This window comes from Somniosus microcephalus, chromosome 9 (assembly GCF_052327205.1).
Source record: "Somniosus microcephalus isolate GS21.2 chromosome 9, FLI_Smic_1.0, whole genome shotgun sequence".
NCBI lineage: Eukaryota > Metazoa > Chordata > Chondrichthyes > Squaliformes > Somniosidae > Somniosus > Somniosus microcephalus.
The window spans coordinates 224,333,708-224,352,920 of record NC_140995.1 but is presented as its reverse complement, the minus strand read 5'-3'; the positions used below and the strand labels follow the sequence as shown (position 1 = coordinate 224,352,920).

The 19,213-nt window shown below is 48.3% G+C and overlaps 1 protein-coding gene across 5 annotated transcripts in view; it reads left to right on the top strand.

Annotated features, from left to right (window-relative positions):
- The window catches only part of daam2 (dishevelled associated activator of morphogenesis 2), a 329,728-nt gene that overhangs the window by 109,436 nt on the left and 201,079 nt on the right, over positions 1-19,213 (top strand). For 4 of the 5 annotated variants that reach the window (XM_085997939.1, XM_085997938.1, XM_085997943.1 and 1 more), the window contains one exon: positions 9,578-9,667. In XM_085997939.1, coding sequence (XP_085854065.1) covers positions 9,578-9,667 — 90 coding nt within the window. Of the gene's footprint in view, positions 1-7,845; positions 7,951-9,577; positions 9,668-19,213 lie in introns of those variants that run through there. The other variant, XM_085997940.1, reaches the window with a different exon arrangement.

Below are 19,213 nucleotides of genomic sequence, written 5' to 3'. Positions count from 1 at the left end.
GGTCCTGCAAGTCATGGCCGCAGATGGTCACATTATCTAGGTAAGGGAAAGTGGCCTGCAGCTCGTTTTGATCGACCATCCGGTCCATCTCCCTTTGGAAGACGGAGACCCCGTTGGTAACGCCGAAGGGAACCCTAAGGAAGTGATAGAGGCGGCCGTTTGCCTCAAAAGCAGTATACTGGCGGTCTTCAGGGCTGATGGGGAGCTGGTGGTACGCTGATTTCAGGTCAATGGTCGAAAAGACGCGGTACTGCGCGATCTGGTTGACCATGTCAGCTATGCGGGGGAGTGGGTAGGCGTCCAGCAGGGTGTAGCGGTTTATTGTTTGGCTGTAGTCGATGACCAGGCGTTGTTTCTCGCCGGTCTTAACGACCACAACCTGGGCTCGCCAGGGGCTGGAGCTGCCCTCAATAATCCCCTCCTTCAGGAGCCGTTCCACTTCGGTTTTGATGAAAACCCTGTCCCCGGCACTGTATCGCCTGCTCTTTGTGGCGATGGGCTTACAGTCGGGGGTGAGGTTAGCAAACAGTGGGGGGGGTGGGACTCTGAGTGTGGAGAGGTTGCATCTAGTGCGCGGCGGGCAATTTGGAGGCTGCTGGCTGCGGACTGTGAGTGGGGGGAGGGGGCCACCGTACGCCATCGTAACGCTTTTGAGGTGGCACTGGAAATCCAACCCCAGTAGAACGGCAGCGCAGAGGTCGGGCAGGACCAGGAGTTTAAAATTATTGAACACAGTCCCGTCTACTACTAGTGTCACCATGCAGTAGCCGCCAATGTCCGCTGACTGGGACTCGGAGGCCATAGAAATCCGCTGGTGCGCAGGCAGGACTGGGAGAGAGCAACGCCGCACCGTGTCGGGGTGGATGAAGCTCTCTGTGCTCCCGGAGTCAAAAAGGCAGTTTATTGCATGGCCGTTTACCTTAACGTCCATTTGGACCGAGCTAGCTGGTGCGGTCTCGTTTGGTCCAGCGTCACAGAGGCCAGCGTAGGGGTCGGTGTGTCGCTGCGAGTATCAGATGGGGGGGGGGTTGGCGGTCTGCTGCGTCCCGGCTGGTGTCCAAGATGGCGGCGCCCATGATTCCCATGTGGCTGGAGTCGTCCAAGATGGCTGCTGCTGCGGTGGTTCGCACATGGCTGGGGAGGCCCAAGATGGCGGCTCGCACGGCCCACACGCGGCGCTGCTGGCGTTCGGGGTGGCTTTGGCCTTGCAGACGCTGGCGTAGTGTCCCTTTTTCCCGCAGCCCGAGCAGGTTGCATTCTTCGCCGGGCAGCGCGCTCTGGGGTGTTTGGCCTGGCCACAGAAGTAGCATTTCTGGCCTTGGGATACTGCTGTCTGGCTTTGGGACACTGCTGCGGTAGTTGGGCCGTTGTTGGGCTGTGGCTGGGGTGGCACGGTGCTATGGGGCTGTCCTACCGTGTCCCAGGTTGTCGTTCCCCGCGGCGTCCACGGTGCAGAGGAGTAGGCATCCATGCCCCGGAAGGCTGCGTCCAGCGTTAGTGCGATGTCGGAGGCTTTGTCGAGGGTGAGGTCACTCTGCTCCAGCAGTCGCTGTCTGGTGTAGTTGGACCTGTGGCCCGCTACGAAGGCATCCCGGATCAGTTCCTCCGTGTACTTAGTGGGCGTTACCGCCTTACACCCACAGGCCCGGCCAAGCACGGACAGTGCTTGGAGGTATTCCTCAGTCGATTCCCCAGGTTGTTGCTTGCGACTCCCCAGAAGGTGCCTAGCGTATACTTCGTTCACAGGGCGCGTGTACTGGGTCTTGAGGAGCTGGAGGGCGGCTGTGTACGAGGTCGCATCCCGGATGACTGAGTACACTCGGTGGTTCACCTTGGAGAACAGGACAGACAGTTTGTCCGCATCCGTTTCGACCGCAGTGGAGGCAGTCAGGAATGTCTCGAAGCACGTGAGCCAGTGAGCAAACTTGGTGGAAGCGTCCGCTTCCCGACTGTCCAGGTCCAGGCATGCTGGTGTGAGGATCTTCTCCATTATAAAAAATTTAGTTAATAAAATTGATGCGCCATCAATTACTCAAAAGACTGAAGTTGAGCGAGTAACAATCAGGCTTTTATTAACTAAAGAATGAAGGTCTTGTCTCGAGTGGTCGACCCGTCCAGAATACTAAGGGACTGGGAGGTAGTCACTTATATACCTGGAATAGTGGGAGGAGTCAGCCGAGGCATGTCCAGACCTGTACCTAGTGGAATACACATACAGACACAGACAGGTATGACAGTGGTTTACCACAAGTACTTCATTGGATGTAAAGCACTTTGGGAAATCCTGAGGTCATGAAAGGTGCCGATGGGTGTCCTTGAAACACTGGCCCAGCACCTTCAGAAGAAGAGGGGAGAAAACTGACCACCCAAAAAAGTATGAAAAGGCTCACTGGGGAAGAGCGAGAGAGCGAGTGAGAGTTCCTGAATATGACATTTATAAATGGATGGGTGAGCACACTGTAATAATTCCAGTGTGGGGTAGCTGCCAACTTTATAATACATGGGAGGAAATCTCAAGTGGTTTATTGTCATCGAACCCAGAGATGAGATGAGATTATTTACACTGTAATCATTCCTACTCACTCATTATAAGATGAGCAGATTTTCCACAGCATTGTTCACAGTAAGTAAGATTATTAGAAGGACAGGAACACTGCTCTGCTCCTCACATTTAATGTGGCCTGTCTCTTTAAGGTCCCAAAGACCAATTTCTGAAAATAGGAACCTCCTGAGGTTAGTTAGAAGTTCATTGCTGTTGGTGAAGCAAATTTGTAGATTGGCGGGAGCTTATACATTTCTGGCTCTGAGTCAAAAAAAAGCAAGAAATGATTTTCTTTCTTTTTTTTGTATACTTTTTGACAACTTGAAGTGTGACATCTATTGTATGACAACTAAAGTTTTACCCCAGAAGTGTGATATGTAAGTATGTGACACTCTCAGACCTTTAATATTTATATTAGCAGGTCACTTGTGGCGTTGTTCATGGTGAGGTGGAATACTGTTTAATAATATTAGGGGGTGCAGTGGTGTTACAATATTCAAGAGAGTGGTGTTATCAACAGAGTGTGAGGGGCAAAGATGGAGAAAGTGTTACAGGAAGTAGGCGTGTGCAAGAACTTTAAATTTATTTGAGATCATTTAGATACCCGTTTGGAAGTGATCAGTCATTATTAACCAGGAAGCCTGGCCTACAGGGAAGTCTATGGAAAGTGGGAACCTCTTTCCCCAATGGTGGATGTTGTGACCCACGGAGTCCTATGTCTTTGGTTGCTCTCAGCCTAATGTTCCCTGTGGTTATAGGCCCTCATTATAAACCTGCCTCAAATTCGGCAAAGAAAGGACAATCTCACTCGGAGCAGCCGTGAGGTTTCCGGCATGGAGAACGTCGGACTGCTCTGCCGCTCCGATACAAAAGGCAAAATACTGAGGCTGCTGGAAATCAGAAAAATAAACAGAAAATGCTGGCAATACTCAGCAGGAGAGAGAAACAGAGTTAACGTTTCAGGTCAATGGCCTTTCATCAGAACTGGAAAAAGTTAGAGGTGTAACAGATTTTAAGCAAGCACAGTAGCAGGGAAAGTGGGGAGGGGAGGAAAGAACAAAAGGGAAGGAAGGCAGGAGAGATTTAATTGGGAGCAGAGGTTATGATCTGAAATTGTTGAACTCGATGTTGAGTCCGGAAGGCTGTGAAGTGCTTAATCGAAAGATGAGGTGCTGTTCCTCGAGATGTTGGGGCTGAGGCACATTGTAGGGGGAGGTGGGGGGGGGACCGAAAGGAGAAAGCTCGGCTCTGCCCTGCCACACGTGACCCTGGTGGGCTGGGTGTTGGCACTGGGTGTGCCTGAAGTGGCAAGGCGTTCCACTGCCCAGCGCTAGCTGAGCAAACTCAGAGAAATGCAACATCAAGCCGAGAGTTCTTTTAACAAACTCAGAGGTTTTCTTGCCAGTGGGATGTTCTCAGGTGATCGTGTCAGGAAGCACGCCAGCTCGGGGTGAAAAAAAAAGAACAGGACGTTCCAAATTCCCACGTTCACCCAGGGAGGAAACAGAACGCGATGGTGGAATTAATGATACTAGGAGCAAGTGTACTGGGGGAGGGGGGGGGGCGGGTGGTGAATGATAAATGTGTGATTACAGTTGGGCCTGGCATATCCTGTTCTATGGGAAATGGTTGAGGCATTCCTCCCGGGAATGGAGCTGATAAAACTGTGGAGATGTGGTATCAGGGTGTGCCGTGTTCACTTTACAACTCGTGTCACCTCGGGTCACAGGATAGCCCTCAGCACGCAAGTGGCTCTTTTGGAATGGATTTGACAAGAACACTGACAACAACCGCACTTTATCCCAAGGAGCTTCTCCTTACGGTTTTCACCTGTCTCCCCAGCCTGGTGGGTTCTCGTTGTAACCAATCTCCAATGGTCAGCATTGCCCCCCTGCCTGCCCCCCTGCCCACTCGCTCAGCACTCCCCCTTCTGGCCATTTTTACACATGATACCTAACTGACTTAACCTTATTAATAAAGAAAGACTTACATTTCTATGGCACCTTTCACTACCTCAGGACATCCCAAAGCGCTTTACAGCTGATGAAGTACTTTTGAAGTGTAGTCACTATTGTAACATAGGGAAACGCGGCAGCCAATTTGAGCACAGCAAGGTCCCACATACAGCAATGGGTTAATGACCAGATCATCTGATTTTGAACTCCCCTGCTCTTCTTCAAAGTAGTGCCATGGCATCCTTTATATCCACCTGAGAGGGCAGACAGGGCCTCGGTTTTAAACTGCTCATCTGAAAGACGGCACCTCCGACAGTGAGGAACTCCCTCAGTATTGCATTAGTGCGTCAGCCTGGATTTTGTGCTCAAGTCTCTGAGGTGGGACTTGAACCCACAACCTTCTGACTCGGAGCTACCCACTGAGCCACAGCTGATCTTTTTAATATCAGAGCTAGATAGCCCCACAGGAGCATCTCTTTATTTAAACTACTCAGGGACATGTCGGAGTCATTCTACTCTGCTCTATGTGTACAACTGAAAGGAAATACAAACGGAAAGAAAAACAGCAACTGATATTCAGAGAATCATTCCATGTATTTGTGCATTACAGGACCACAGGTGCAGGTTTGGAGGAAGAAAGCCCTTCAATCGTTCCAAGAAAACAACCCTACCATCTTCCCATTACAGCAACCAGCTGTTTCTTAAATGAATCCAGAGCCCTGACCTTCCTGGCACACGTTCCAGCTGCTAAACAACCTCTATGCTTCCTGCCGTCTGTCCTAAACTCCGGCGTCACAGTGCTGAACCTGTGCCCTCTTGTACTGTTGCCACGGTGTTGTGGGTTTACTTTCTCTTTCCCATTGAGTCTCTCACAGCAGCGGCGCTCTGAAACCAGCCATTGGGAAGAGTCCAGGGACACCTTGGTTTCCAATTAATGCTCCAGGGAAGAGCCTGCAGGCTCCGTACAGGGTTGTGGAAGATCACAGATGTGAACGCACATGGCATAAATGTTGCAGGCCTGCATGTCGTGCTATCGTGCTGTTCGTGTATGAAAGAAAACAAGTCTTGCATTTCTATAGCGCCTTTCACGACCTCAGGATGTCCCAAAGCGCTTTGCAGCCAATGAAGTACTTTTTGAAGTGTCATCGCTACTGTAATGTAGTGAAACACTGCAGCCAATTTGCGCACAGCAAGCTCCCACAAACAGCAGTGTGAAAATGAACAGATAATCTGTTTTAATGATGTTGGCTGAGGGACAAATATTAGCCACGACTCTGTGGAGAACTCTCCTGGTCTTCTTCGAAATAGTGCCATTGGATCGTTCACATCCTCCTGAGAGGGCAGATGGGGGCCTTGGTTTAACGTCTCATCTGAAAAATGGCACCTCTGACAAGGCAGCACTTCCTCAGCACTGCACTGGGGTGTCAGCTTAGATTATGTGCTCAAGTCTCTGTAGCGGGACTTGAACCCACGACTTTTTGACTCAAAGGCCAGAGTTCTATCAACTCAGCCAAGGCCCGTTCTATGTTGAACTAGGTGGGAAGCGCAGCAGGTGGCGTATTCAGAAGAATGGTCTTCCTCAGGGAAGCGTGCGCTGCTGTACAACATCTACACGAATGACCAACCTATAGACGGTGTCACACGCCGTTTTATATATGCTGATGACTTATGTGTCACTGCCCAAAGCACTGATTTTAACACCATGGAGAAAACGCTTTCTGAGGCCTTGGAGGGACTAAAATCCTACTATGAAGAAAACCACCTTCGCGCAAACCCATCAAAGACGCAAGTTTGTGCATTCCACCTCAGAAACCGTGAAGCCAAACGCCAGTTGAAAGTAACCTGGTGTGGAGCAACACTGACGCATTGCGAGCACCCTATCTACTTAGGAGTCACCCTTGACCGATGCCTCACCTTCAAGAACCACATCGAGAAGACAAAGGCAAAAGTGAGCGCACGAAACAACATCCTGAATAAGCTCACTAACACAAGATGGGGAGCAAGCCCGAAAACATTGCGAACCAGTGCACTTGCTCTTTGCTTTTCCACTGCCGAATACGCCTGCCCTGCATGGGAAAGGTCTATTAATGCCAAGAAGATGGATGCCGTTCTGAATGCAAGCTGCCGATTTATCACAGGTTGCTTAAAACCAACAAACACCAACAGCCTATATATCCTGGCGGGTATCGCTCCCCCTGATATAAGAAGAACGGTAGCCAGCAAGAAAGAGCGACTCCGTCAAACATCAGATGAGAGGCACCCTCTGCATTGTCATACACCTACACCCAGCCGCCTAAAGTCAAGGAAGAGCTTCATGAACAGTGTTGTTCCATTACAATCAACCTCATCTGAAGCCCGCATCGCCTTGTGGAAAGACCGGCTCGCCAGTCTTGAACAACCCCCAGCGATGGAAATTTTACCCGATGAAAGCCTTCCCCCAGGAGCTAATTACAACTGGGCAACCTGGAAGTGCCTTAACAGACTTAGGACCGGTGTAGGTTGCTCAAAGGTGTCACTAAGCAAATGGGGATATTCAACCAGCCCGACAACTTGTGAATGTGGAACTGAGGCACAGACTATGCAACATCTCCTGCAATGCCCATCGTTAGAGGAACCCTGCACTGTTGCAGATCTTGCTGAATCCAACAACAAGGCGCAAAAATGTGTCCAGTTCTGGCTGGGCTATGTATAGACTGTCCGTGGGCACGATAAGAAGAAGCCAAGGCTGACAAAAATTCAATCCACTGGTGAAATGACGGGATCAGCTTATTCTTCTGCTCTCCTCCTCCCCCCACCATCATGGCGGATGGTTTTATACAGAACACATAATCAGTACTTTCAGCGCTCTGTTTGGTCCGCACTACCTGTTAATGGAACCTTTCTGCAGGATGCCTGTTATTACAGCTGGTATCACCACCATGAATAAAGGCTCCCGTACAGTAGTTGCACAAAGACAGGAAGCTTGCATCGGTCCCACGCAGTTGCGTTAACTGTCGAGGCACCTGTTTTTATTAAACAGTGGCAACATGGCATATGGGGGAGGTGGGGTTAAGCGAAGATTAGAAGGCTTCACGCCAGGTTGACTTTATTTTCAGCGTCTCGCTGCAGGAGTGTTCCAAAAAACGCCCGCCTCTGTCAGCACCCAGCTTGAGTTAGCACAGCAAACAAACTCAAGTGTCGAATCAGTGTAGAATCTTACAGCACAGAAGGAGGCCATTCAGCCCAGCGTGCCTGTGCCAGCTCCTTGAAAGAGGTATCCGATTAGTCCCACCCCCACCCCGCTCTTTCCTTGTAGCCCTGCACTTTCCTGGTGTGCCGCATTTCCAAATCCCAACTCTTCCTCAGCAGATGTCATTCCATGGAAATATCACGTTCTTTACTTTGACCAGAGGGAGATTGCAATGCCGTGAAAATGTTGCCCAAGGAAGGCTAAGGATCCAGAACGTAGGTGGGGTAAATATACTGGAATTTGACCTGATTTACCCTTGTAGCAAGGAGAAGCTTTGCAGACCATTCCCTCTATGACTAAATGGATTTGAGTCCACGATGGAATGGATTAACTAGAGTCTTTGGAAAGAGCAAGCTTGATGGGTCGAGTTGCATTTTCTTGCTCTTTGCTTTGCTGCGTTTTACAATAATAAAAGCAGTTATTAGGTAGGCCTCCCATCCCCCACCCGCCATGAACTTCAGCACATCCACAACTCTGCTGTCAGTATTCTAACCTACACCAAATCCCACTGACCTTTTACCCCTGTGCTCCCTAGCGTACATTGGCTCCCTGTCCACCAACCCTTCAAATTTAACATTCTCCTCCTTGTGTTCAAATCCCTCCACGGCCTCTCCCATCCCGACCTCTGTAATTTCCTCCAGCCCTGCAACTTTCTGTGAACTCTGTATTCCTCTAACTCTGGTCTGTTATGCATCCCTCCACTCCCATCACCCTACCATTAGCGGCCGTGCCTTTGGCTCTGGAATTCCCGCCCTAAACCTCTCCGCCTTTCCACCTCTCCCTCTTCCTTAAAACCCATCTCTTTAGTCACCCTTCCTAATATATCCTTCTTTGGCTCGGTCTCAATTTGTGTCTGATTAAGCTTCTGAGAAGCACCATGGGAGGTTTTCCTACCTTAAAAGCACTATATAAATGCAAGTTGTTGTTATTGTTGTAATATAAGCAATTGAGTTAGAACAATTTTCACCTTTGGACTAAGGCTTCAAATTTAGCCCAAACTAATGGGCGAGAGTCTAATCTCTACTGGCTGTAAGGCTTCCACAGGGAATGAATCCGGGATGTCTCAATCCAGGCCGTAGCAGGTATGGATGCAAAGCTTAATTCTGCCAATAATTTGGTGTTAACTGGTTCTCTCGGATTCGGCCTCCCTCCATAAGCGGCATTTCTCAGCCTCTGCATGGTGCCTCTCCATGACAACGTGGCTGACAGTGGCGACTCAGCCTGAGGGGAATCAGGGTAAAGCCCGTGTCCTACCGCATGGCGCATGTTGGCGCTGAGGCCCCCACCACAGAGCGAGCGCTCCTTAAAGCGCTCTTTATGCCCGGATAATTTTTATCCCAGGCTGCACCGATGCTTATTCCAGAAAGCCCGCTTCATACCGCGGCAGCGCTTCCGGGAGGCTGAGGAGAAACCTGTGGTAGGCTTGCCAATCCTCCAGGAGTTAAAGATTCATCTCCCAGACGCTGCTGCGAGCAGCCCAGGAGAAATATTATCTGGGCGTATTGAGTGCTTTAAGGAGCGCTCGTTCTGTGGTACCTTTACAAATCCTCTGGGATTCCCTGAAGTCTCCAGGAATTAATAATTAATCTCCCAGGCACGGCTGCGAGCAAGCCGGGAGATAAATCAACGACAGGTGCATTAAAAAAATTGTGTTTTTTTTCCTTTTTCTTTGAACACTTCTGTTTATTGGTGATAAAAATATTGGAAATGGGAAAAAAAGGCTGTTCGACCGGGCGGGGTGGTTGCAGGCAGGAGGTCATGTGATGTAACCTCCAGGATTACGTCCAACCGGATTTGGCAATCCTACTCCATGGTGAGGTGACTGATTCCTTTATCTGTTCTCGTTCCTAGGATGAATTGGATCTCACTGACAAGAACCGAGATGCTATGTTTGCACTGCCTGCGGAGAAGAAATGGCAAATCTTCTGCAGCAAGAAGAAGGTATGAAATGGGCATGTAGCCGAGATGTGGTAACCATGGCGGGGGGGGGGGGGTGGGGGTGCGTGTCCGTGGGGAGGGTTTTTTTGGGCCAGGAATGTTATGCATGGAGCAGGATTATGCTTGAATCAAGGGGTTTGTGAAATGCTGATATTAAGAGTATCTTTTCTTCATTCATTCAGTGATTCAGTCAGAACGGATTATTAGTCCAGTGGTTATGTTACTGAACTAATAATCCAGAGAATATGGGTTGGATTTTATCAATGGAGGCGAGTAGGAAGTGGGACTCCCACTTTTGGGGTTGTAGTCCCGCCTCCGTTGAGTTGTGGCCAACCCACTCGATTTTCCCTTGATTGACCTTGTTGAGTCCGCCCAGCGGGCTCAGCAGGCCAATTAAGGGCCACCCGGCAACAGGTGACGTCACAGATTGACATTTCATCTGTCAAGAGCTTTTGACAGATGAAATATCAGCGTTTGACAGCTCTTTGAAGCTGTCAAACACTGACAATCTGTACTCCAAGTTAATTCCTTCCTCTTAGGATGATTTAGAGATCTCTCCAGAACAGAAAGCAGAATGCTGCAACTTTTGACAGCTCGCGGCCATTCTGCTTTCTGTGCCGGTGAGATGAGGGACTCCCAAGACCTGAAGGAAGGAAGCCTGCATTAGTAAGTAAAGGTAAGTAAAACTTATTTAAACACTTTACACACACCAAACACACTTACCTCTGCACTCATGCACCCATCACTCACCTGAACACCGGACATCTCGAACTCTCCAAGTCCTTCAGCCCGACGGTCCGCCTTGCTAACTTGGCGAGGTTTGGAGCCGTTGGGCAGCCCACATTTCAGGGATAAAAATAGGGATTAGGCTAAAAACTATCTGTTAACAGGCAGTTAATTGTCACTAATCCCCTTCAAGCCTCGGGGAGGCGGCTCCCAGCACAGGTCGGGTACCCGCCTCCTGGGAAACGGGCATGGAGGCGGGTTGGGGGCAGAATGGGTTCGTGCCCCCCGATTTCACGATTTTAACACCCCACATGCCTCCATTCCCATCTCCATGGCCCTGGGAAATTCTAGCCCTATGAGTTCAAATCCCACGGTGGCAGTTTGAGATATTGAATTCAGTTAAAAAATATCTGAAAATAAAAAGCTGGTTTCAGTAAAAGTGACCATGAAGTTGTTGGATTGTCGTATAAAGCCAACTGGTCCACTGATGTCCTTTAGGGAAGGAAACCTGCCATCCTTAATCGGTCTGGTCTATACGAGAGACTCCAGTTCCACACCAATGTGTAGATGAGGGTAATGTGGTTGATGTTGTATATTTGGACTTTCAAAAGGTGCTTGATAAAGTATCACATAATAAACTTGTTAGCAAAATGGAATCCCAATAAAGGGGCAGTGGCTGCGTGGATACAAAATTGACTAAGGGACAGAAACAGAGAGTAGTGGTGAACGGTTGTTTTCAGACTGGAGGAAGGTATACAGTGGTGTCCCCTTGGGGTCGGTGTTGGGACCACTGCTCTTTTTGATACATAGTAATGACCTGGACTTGGGTATACAGGGCATAATTTTAAAGTTTGCAGATGACATGAAACTCAGAAATATAGTAAACAATGAGGAGGATAGCAAAAACTTCAGGTGGACATAGACCGACTTGTGAAATGGGCCGACACAAGGCAGATGAAATTTAACGCAGAGAAGTGTGAAGTGATTCATTTTGGTAGGAATAATGAGGAGAGGCAATATAAATAAAATGGTAGAGACTTGGGGTGTACGTACACAAGTCTTTGACGATGGCAGGACAAGTTGAGAAGGCTGTTAAAAAGGCATATGGAATCCTTGTCTTTATAAATGCATTTCTCCACTTCACCTGAAGAAGGAGCAGTGCTCCGAAAGCTTGTGATTTCAAATAAAGCTGTTGGACTATAACCTGGTGTTGTGTGATTTCTTACATTTATAAATAGAGGCATAGAGGACAAAGCACGGAAGTTATGCTAAACCTTTATAAAACACTGGTTAGGCCCCAGCTGGAGTATTGTGTTCAATTATGGGCACCACACTTTAGGAAGGATGTGAAGGCCTTAGAGAGGGTGCAGAGGAGATTTACTAGAATGGTACCAGGATGAAAGATTTCAGTTATGTGGAGAGACTGGAGAAGCTAGGATTGTTCTCCTTAGAGCACAGAAGGTTAAGGGGCGATTTGATATAGGTGTTCAAAATCTTGAAAGGTTTTGATAAATAAGGAGAACTGTTTCCAGTTGCAGATAGGTCAGTAACCAGAGGACAGAAAAAAAGAACCAGAGGCAACATCAGGGAAAATAAAATTACAGAGCGAGTTGTTCTGATCTGGAATGCACTGTCTGAAAGGGTGGTAGAAGCAGATTCAATAATAACTTTCAAAAGGAAGTGAATAAATACTTGAAAGGGAAGCTGTTGCAGGGCTGTGGGGAAAGAGCAGGGGAGTGGGACTAATTGGACAGCTCTCTCAAAGAGTTGGCACAGGCACGATGGGCTGAATGGCCTCCTTCTGTGCTGTAAGATTCTATGATATGGATTCTGTTATTTCTTTCAAAGAATTCTATAGGATTGGTCAAGCACAATTGGCCTTTAGGCAATCCATTCTGACTATCTCGGAAGACAAGAGCCTTGGCAGACATCTCCTCAGCAATTATGAGATGACTGTCCATCACGGCAAATGCTTGCCACGGGAAATGCTGGTTCGCTGTTAATATTTTGCAGTTGACAAAAGCAGTATGGTCCCCTGTAGGGAGGAGAGTACTGCATGAAGTTTCTAGAAGTTACAGTAGTGCACAGCTTAAAGAATAACTAGATGGAAAATATTTTTCAGTCTCACAATAATCTCATTGGAGTTGGCATCTGTGGGACAATTGGGTTGGATTGAACAAATAATAGTGTCCTTCTAGATGTCTACCCTGTAATCTATATCTTATTAAAAGTCTTGCATAGCGCAAGCACTTTCTGTCCACAAAGCTTACTTCCTGCTATCACGAATTTTGGTCATGCTTTTGTGTCAACATTTACCATTGTATATTGCTGTGTCAATATTTCCCTTTTGTAGAATCATAGAATCATAGAATGGTTACAGCACAGAAGGAGGCCATTCGGCCCGTCGAGCCTGTGCCAGCTCTCTGCAAGAGCATTTCAGCTAGTCCCATTTCCCTGCCCTTTCCCCGTAGCCCTGCAAATTTTTTTCCTTCAGGTATTTAGGTAAATGGTAATGGATATGGTAACCATGAAACTATCGGATTGTCGTAAAAACCCATCTGGTTCACTAATGCCCTTTAGGGAAGGAAATCTGCCGTCCTTACCTGGTCTGGCCTATATGTGACTCCAGACCCACAGCGATGTGGTTGACTCTTAACTGCCCTCTGAAATGGCCCAGCAAGCCACTCAGTTGTAACAAACTGCTATGAAACACAATAAGAATAAAACCAGACGGACCACCCGGCATTGACCTCGGCACCGGCTATGGACATGGCATCGGCACACCCAGCCCAGTCGACCCTGCAAAGTCCTCCTCACCAACATCTGGGGACTTGTGCCCAAATTTGGATAGCTGTCCCACAGACTAGTCAAGCAACAGCCTGACATAGTCATACTCACAGAATCATCTTCTTCGGCAGCACCTCCCAAACCCGTGACCCCTTCCAACTAGAAGGACAAGGGCAGCAGGCGCATGGGAACACCATCACCTCCAAGTTCCCCTCCAAGTCACACACCATCCTGGCTTGGAAATATATCGCCGATCCTTCATCGTCGCTGGGTCAAAATCCTGGAACTTCCTACCTAACAGCACTGTGGGAGTACCTTCACCACACGGATGGGCAATAAATGCTGGCCTTGCCAGCGACTCCCACATCCCATAAACGAATAAATTTTTTAAAATGTAGGTACTTATCCAACCGGTTTCAATGGTGGCATTATAGTTGCAGGATCTAGCCACTAGGTGCCTCCATGGATTGAGTTGCTGAAGGCTCTCTCCCAGCCCCGTCGCCATCTTGTATATAAAGGAAAGGTTAACTGACCATGGGTAAAGCCGCGAGCAATTTACTAGTAAACATAAACAATACAAAACTGCAACAGCTTTCAATATGGGAAATGACAAAGTTGACTGAGGTAAATTGTTCACTATGAAATAGTTCAAGCACCAGTGGTCAAAAATTAAAAATTAGGAATAAGGAGAGAAGTCTGACAGAAATCTTTCATCCAAAGGTCAATAAAGGTCTAGAATACGTTACCAGGATAGTGCCCTACATATTGAACTGTCTCAATGAATTATTTGCCAAGTGTAGTGATTGTTGTTACATAGGCAGATATGGCAGCCATTATTCACCAGCAACATCCCAAAAACAACCATGGAATAATTGACCAGTTGAACTTTTTTTTTGGTGGTGTTGGTTGAGGGACGAATGTTGGCCAGGACACCGAAAGAACCACCTCCAGTTAAATGCTTGGAAGACCAAAGCCATCGCCTTCGACCCTGGCCACAAACTCTGTATGCTTGCCACTGATTCTAACCCCACTCCTCCCCTGCTGGCCACTGTCTCAAGTTGAACCGGCTTGTTCAGAACTTTAGTGTCCCATTTGAGCAGGAGCAGAGCTTCCAACCCCATATCTTCTTAATCACAAAGACTACCTACTTCCACATCTGTAACATCGCCAGCCTATGGAAAAATCGCAAGGAAGTTCTTTAAACAAGCGAGTGGACACTGGCTCTGAATTCTGCCTACTTGTTCAGTGGTTCCCAGTCGAGAGCAGCAGGGGTTCATGTCTACCTCAACGCATCTGTTGAAACCCTCATCCATGCTTTTGTTACCTCCAGTCTCGACTATTCCAATGCTCTCCGGGCTGGGCTCCCAACTTCCACCCTTCGTAACCTTCAGCCTATCCAAAACTCTTCTGCCCGTATCCTATACTTCACAAAGTTCTATTCAATCATCACCTCTGTCCTCGATGACCCAACACCTCAAATTTAAATTTCATATCATTTCATTTAATTCCCTTCATGGCCTCGCCCCTCCCTATCTCTGTAAACTTCTCTAGCTGTACGACCCTCCCTCCCACCCAGCACTCTCTGTTCCCTCAACTTGTGTATCCGCCCCTCCATTCAGCCCACCATTGGTGACTGGGCTTCTAGCCACCTAGACCCTCTGGAATTCCCCCTCTAAATCCCTCTATCTCTTTCTCCTCCTTTTAAACCCACCTCCTTCCTTAAAACCCTCCTCTTTTGACCAAGCTTTTGGTTACCCATCCTAATATGTCCTTCTTTGGCTCAGCGTCCATTTGTTTGATGATGTCTCTGCAAAGCGCCTTGGGACATTTTTCTACGTTAAAGGCGCTATATAAATGCAAGATGTTGCTGTTGTTGTACTTTTGATTTCTGCCTGATATCAATGGAAACAAGGCAAACTGGCTGAGAGATAACACCATGACCGGTGTAGTGATATTTCGGAGGTCGAACTCCAAACTATCGTCAACACCTTCACCGAAGCGTACGAGAGCATGGACCTTACACTAAACATCTGTAAGACAAAGGTCCTCTACCAACCTGCCCCCGCCACACAGTACTGCCCCCCGATTATCAAAATCCACGACAAGGCCTTGGACAACGTGGACCACTTTCCATACATCGGGAGCCTACTGTCAACAAGGGCAGATGTCGACGACGAAGTCCAACACCGCCTTCAGTGTGCCAGTGCAGCCTTAGGTCGCCTGAGGAAGTGAGTGTTTGAAGACCAGGACCTCAAACCCGGCACTAAGCTCATGGTCTACAGAGCAGCAGTGATACCCGCCCTGCTGTATGCCTCAGAGACATGGACCATGTACAGCAGGCACCGCAAAGCACTGGAGAGGTACCACCAACGCTGCCTCCGCAAGATCCTGTAAATCCATTGGCAGGATAGGCGCACCAACGTCAGTGTTCTTGCTCAGGCCAACATCCCCAGCATCGAAGCTTTGACCGTGCTCGACCAGCTCCGATGGATGGGTCACATCGTCCGCATGCCCGATACGAGACTCCTAAAACAAGCGCTCTACTTGGAGCTCCGATACGGCTAGAGAGATCCAGGTGGGCACCCTCAAAGCTTCCTTGAAAAAGTGTAACATCCCCACCGACACCTGGGAATCCCTGGCCCAAGACCGCACAAAGTGGAGGAGAAGCATCCGGGAAGGCGCCGAACACCTCGAGCCTCTTCGCCGGGAGCAAGCGGAAGCCAAGCGCAGGCAGCGCAAGGAGTGCACGTCAACCCAAGCACCCCACCCACCCGCCCCTTCAACCACCGTCTGCCCCACCTGTGACAGAGACTGTAGGTCCTGCATTGGACTCATCAGTCACCTGAGAACTCATTTTTAATGTGGAAGCAAGTCATCCTCGGTTCCGAGGGACTGCCTAAGAAGAAGAAGAGTGATATCTCCAACTCTCACACTTGGTGGTCCTCCGAGACAGGGCAGCAGAGAGGTGAGCACTCTCCTGTGTCTAACTGCACCGAAGCTGACCTGCGAGCGCCTGATGTGAAAAAGCATTCAGTCCCCACCCCGGCACTGGCATTCCTCATCGCGATCAACGTGAATATTCAGCAAAAAAAAGAAAATCGTTTAGGAAGAAAATGGAGCACATAAAACATTACCAGCCATTCGTTAAGTCACAAAACAGGATCGCGAGCACATGACAGGCCTCACACAACATCTGTAACCATTTCAGAATCTTGGCACTGCAGAGCAGGATTGAGAAAGGTGTTTTCTTAATAAGAATATTGTGAATACTGGAGCCAACCAACGTCTCCAATATAATGATATAAAATAGGCAGGAGATATATTTTAATATGCTACCATTAATATTTATTTAAATTTCTTGGCCTAGGATCAGTAGGGGTTTTCTCCCATGGGGAGAGGAATATGTGTTTTGTTGAATAAATAAAAAACTGCAGCTGACTGGGCTTGAGTTGGCATGAAGTCCCATTTCTAGCTGTCAGTCAGACTTAACCAGGATTAAGTCGCCTCAGAACCTACATTCAAACAGCCCCTTGTCGAACTTTTCTCGCTGCGGAAGTGTGTTGCACATGTTAAAGCGGGTGGCCAGGGGTGGAAACATGCGACGCGATTAGTCAGAGTAGCGAAGAGAAGGAGCAAAGTGGCAAAAAAGCTTGGGGTTAACTCAGAGGGGAAAGGAGCTCTCCAGCCCACGGATTAGCTGAACAGTGGGGCGATTTTGACTTTGGAAGACGGTGTAAAACGGTCAGCCGCCCGTTAAACATCTCGCCCGAATTTCATTTCAACTGAAGTCAATTGGAGATTAAAATCAGGAGAGGGGCATCACAGGAGGCTGATCCGGTAGCAGCCATTTTACACTGTCGCTCAAAGTTGAAATTACCCCCCAATGTCTTTCAAAAGCAAATCTTGCTCTTGTCGGCGAGGACTCTAATTGGTTTCTCTTGGAGCGGTAAATGTTTATGTTAAGCGTTTTTGTTTCTCAAATACTGCATCTTGGATTCGCGGGTCACCGTGGCCCCCCAGTATTATTACTCTGCTTCTCCAAAAAGGTGCTTTTGCCAATTGCCACCAACTCTCGGTGCCTCAGGCAGCAGAAGAGAAATGGGGAAAATAACAGATTTTCTTTTTGTTTTGTTCTTGCAAGTGAAGCAGAAAAGCACCGCAGATGCTGGGAATGTGAAAGAAGACCAGAAAATGTTGTCAGCGCCCAATCTTCCCTTTAAGCTTGGCGGTTGAGCAGCGCTCGAGGGGTCGCGGGCTGCCAGTGTTTAAATCGGGGGAAAACCGCGCACGCGCGGAATGATGAATGGGCCGCGCGGCCCCGAAATGACAGGGAAGATTGTTCAGTAGGTCATCTGTGGGGAGAAGAGAGGAGCCAAAGCTTCAGGGGCAGGACATTCACCAGAACTGGGTTCAGTAGGTCATCTGTGGGGAGAAGAGAGGAGCCAACGCTTCAGGGGCAGGTCATTCGCCAGAACTGGGTTCAGTAGGTCATCTGTGGGGTGAAGAGAGGAGCCAAAGCTTCAGGGGCAGGTCATGCGCCAGAACTGGAAGGAATTACTGTTGGGCAGGTTTTAAAAAGGAACAGAACAGAACAAAGGAAAAAGGAAGGGAGTGGGGGAGTGCAAAAATCAGGCCATGGAAGAGATCCCACAAAATTCGGGCAGGATTCAGCGCAACCACATCCTTGCCGGGTTCTTCGGCTGATTTCAGGCCCCCCGCACTCTCCCCAGCTTAAGAGGGCCCTTTACTCTTGTTTTTTTTTCTCTTTCTCTCTCCACAGATGCTGCCTGACCTCCTGCTGTTTCCAGCATTTTTCTGTTTTTTATTTCAGATTTCCAGCATCTGCAGCATTTTAGCTTTTATTTTAGAAGCCATAGGATGATCTGCACAGTGCGGAAATGGAAAGGGGAAGGTGCTTAAATGGCAGAAGTTAGCATGAGACAGGAGGAGGCATAATGAGAGAAATTAAAGACATTTTTTGAGACGCTGAGGTTGTGCGAATAGCTCAGGAGGTGCGAAGTAAGATAGGAAAAAATCGAAACAGGAAAATCTGGCAAAACAGCACAGGCTCCAATGTCCAGAATCCTGGGAGATAAAAAGATCAGGTTAACACCAAGGATGGTGATAGATTGGGAAATGTTGATGTACAGAGGGACCTGGGTGTCCTTGTACACCAGTCACTGAAAGCAAACATGCAGGTGCAGCAAGCAGTTAGGAAGGCAAATGGTATGTTGGCCTTCATTGCAAGAGGATTTGAGTACAGGAGCAAGGATGTCTTACTACAGTTATACAGGGCCTTGGTGAGACCACACCTGGAGTACTGTGTGCGGTTTTGATTTCCTTACCTAAGAAAGGATATACTTACCATAGAGGGAGTGCAGTGAAGGTTCACCAGACTGATTCCTGGGATGGCAGGACTGTCTTTTGAGGAGAGATTGGGTTGACTAGGCCTGTATTCACTAGAGTTTAGAAGAATGAGAGGGGATCTCATTGAAACGTATAAAATTCTGACAGGGTTAGACAGACTGGATGCAGGGAGGATGTTTCCCCTGGCTGGGGGGTTTAGAACGAGGGGTCACAGACTCAGGATATGGGGTAGGACAATTAGGACTGAATATATTTCAAAAGGAGATACAGGTAGATAGATTTCTAGAGGCAAAAGGTGTCAAGGGGTATGAGGAGAGAGCGGGAATATGGTATTGAGATAGAGGATCAGCCATGATCATATTGAATGGCGGAGCAGGCTCGAAGGACCGAATGGCCTACTCCTGCTCCTAGTTTTCTATGTTTCTATGATGCTGACACCTCGCCAACACAGTGTTCTGATGGGCATTCCCCACCCTAAGCATCAATTCAACTCCCCCCACCTCGACACACCCATGCCACATTGCCAGCACTTCCTGCTGAAGAGAAAGTGGGAGCTATAAGGTTAAGATCTGAAGTTGTTAAAGTCATTAGTAAGATTGAGCACTGCAAAGAGATTAATATGTGATACATCACATTGAGAAACTTAAAGAACTTAATCTAGGAATCAAT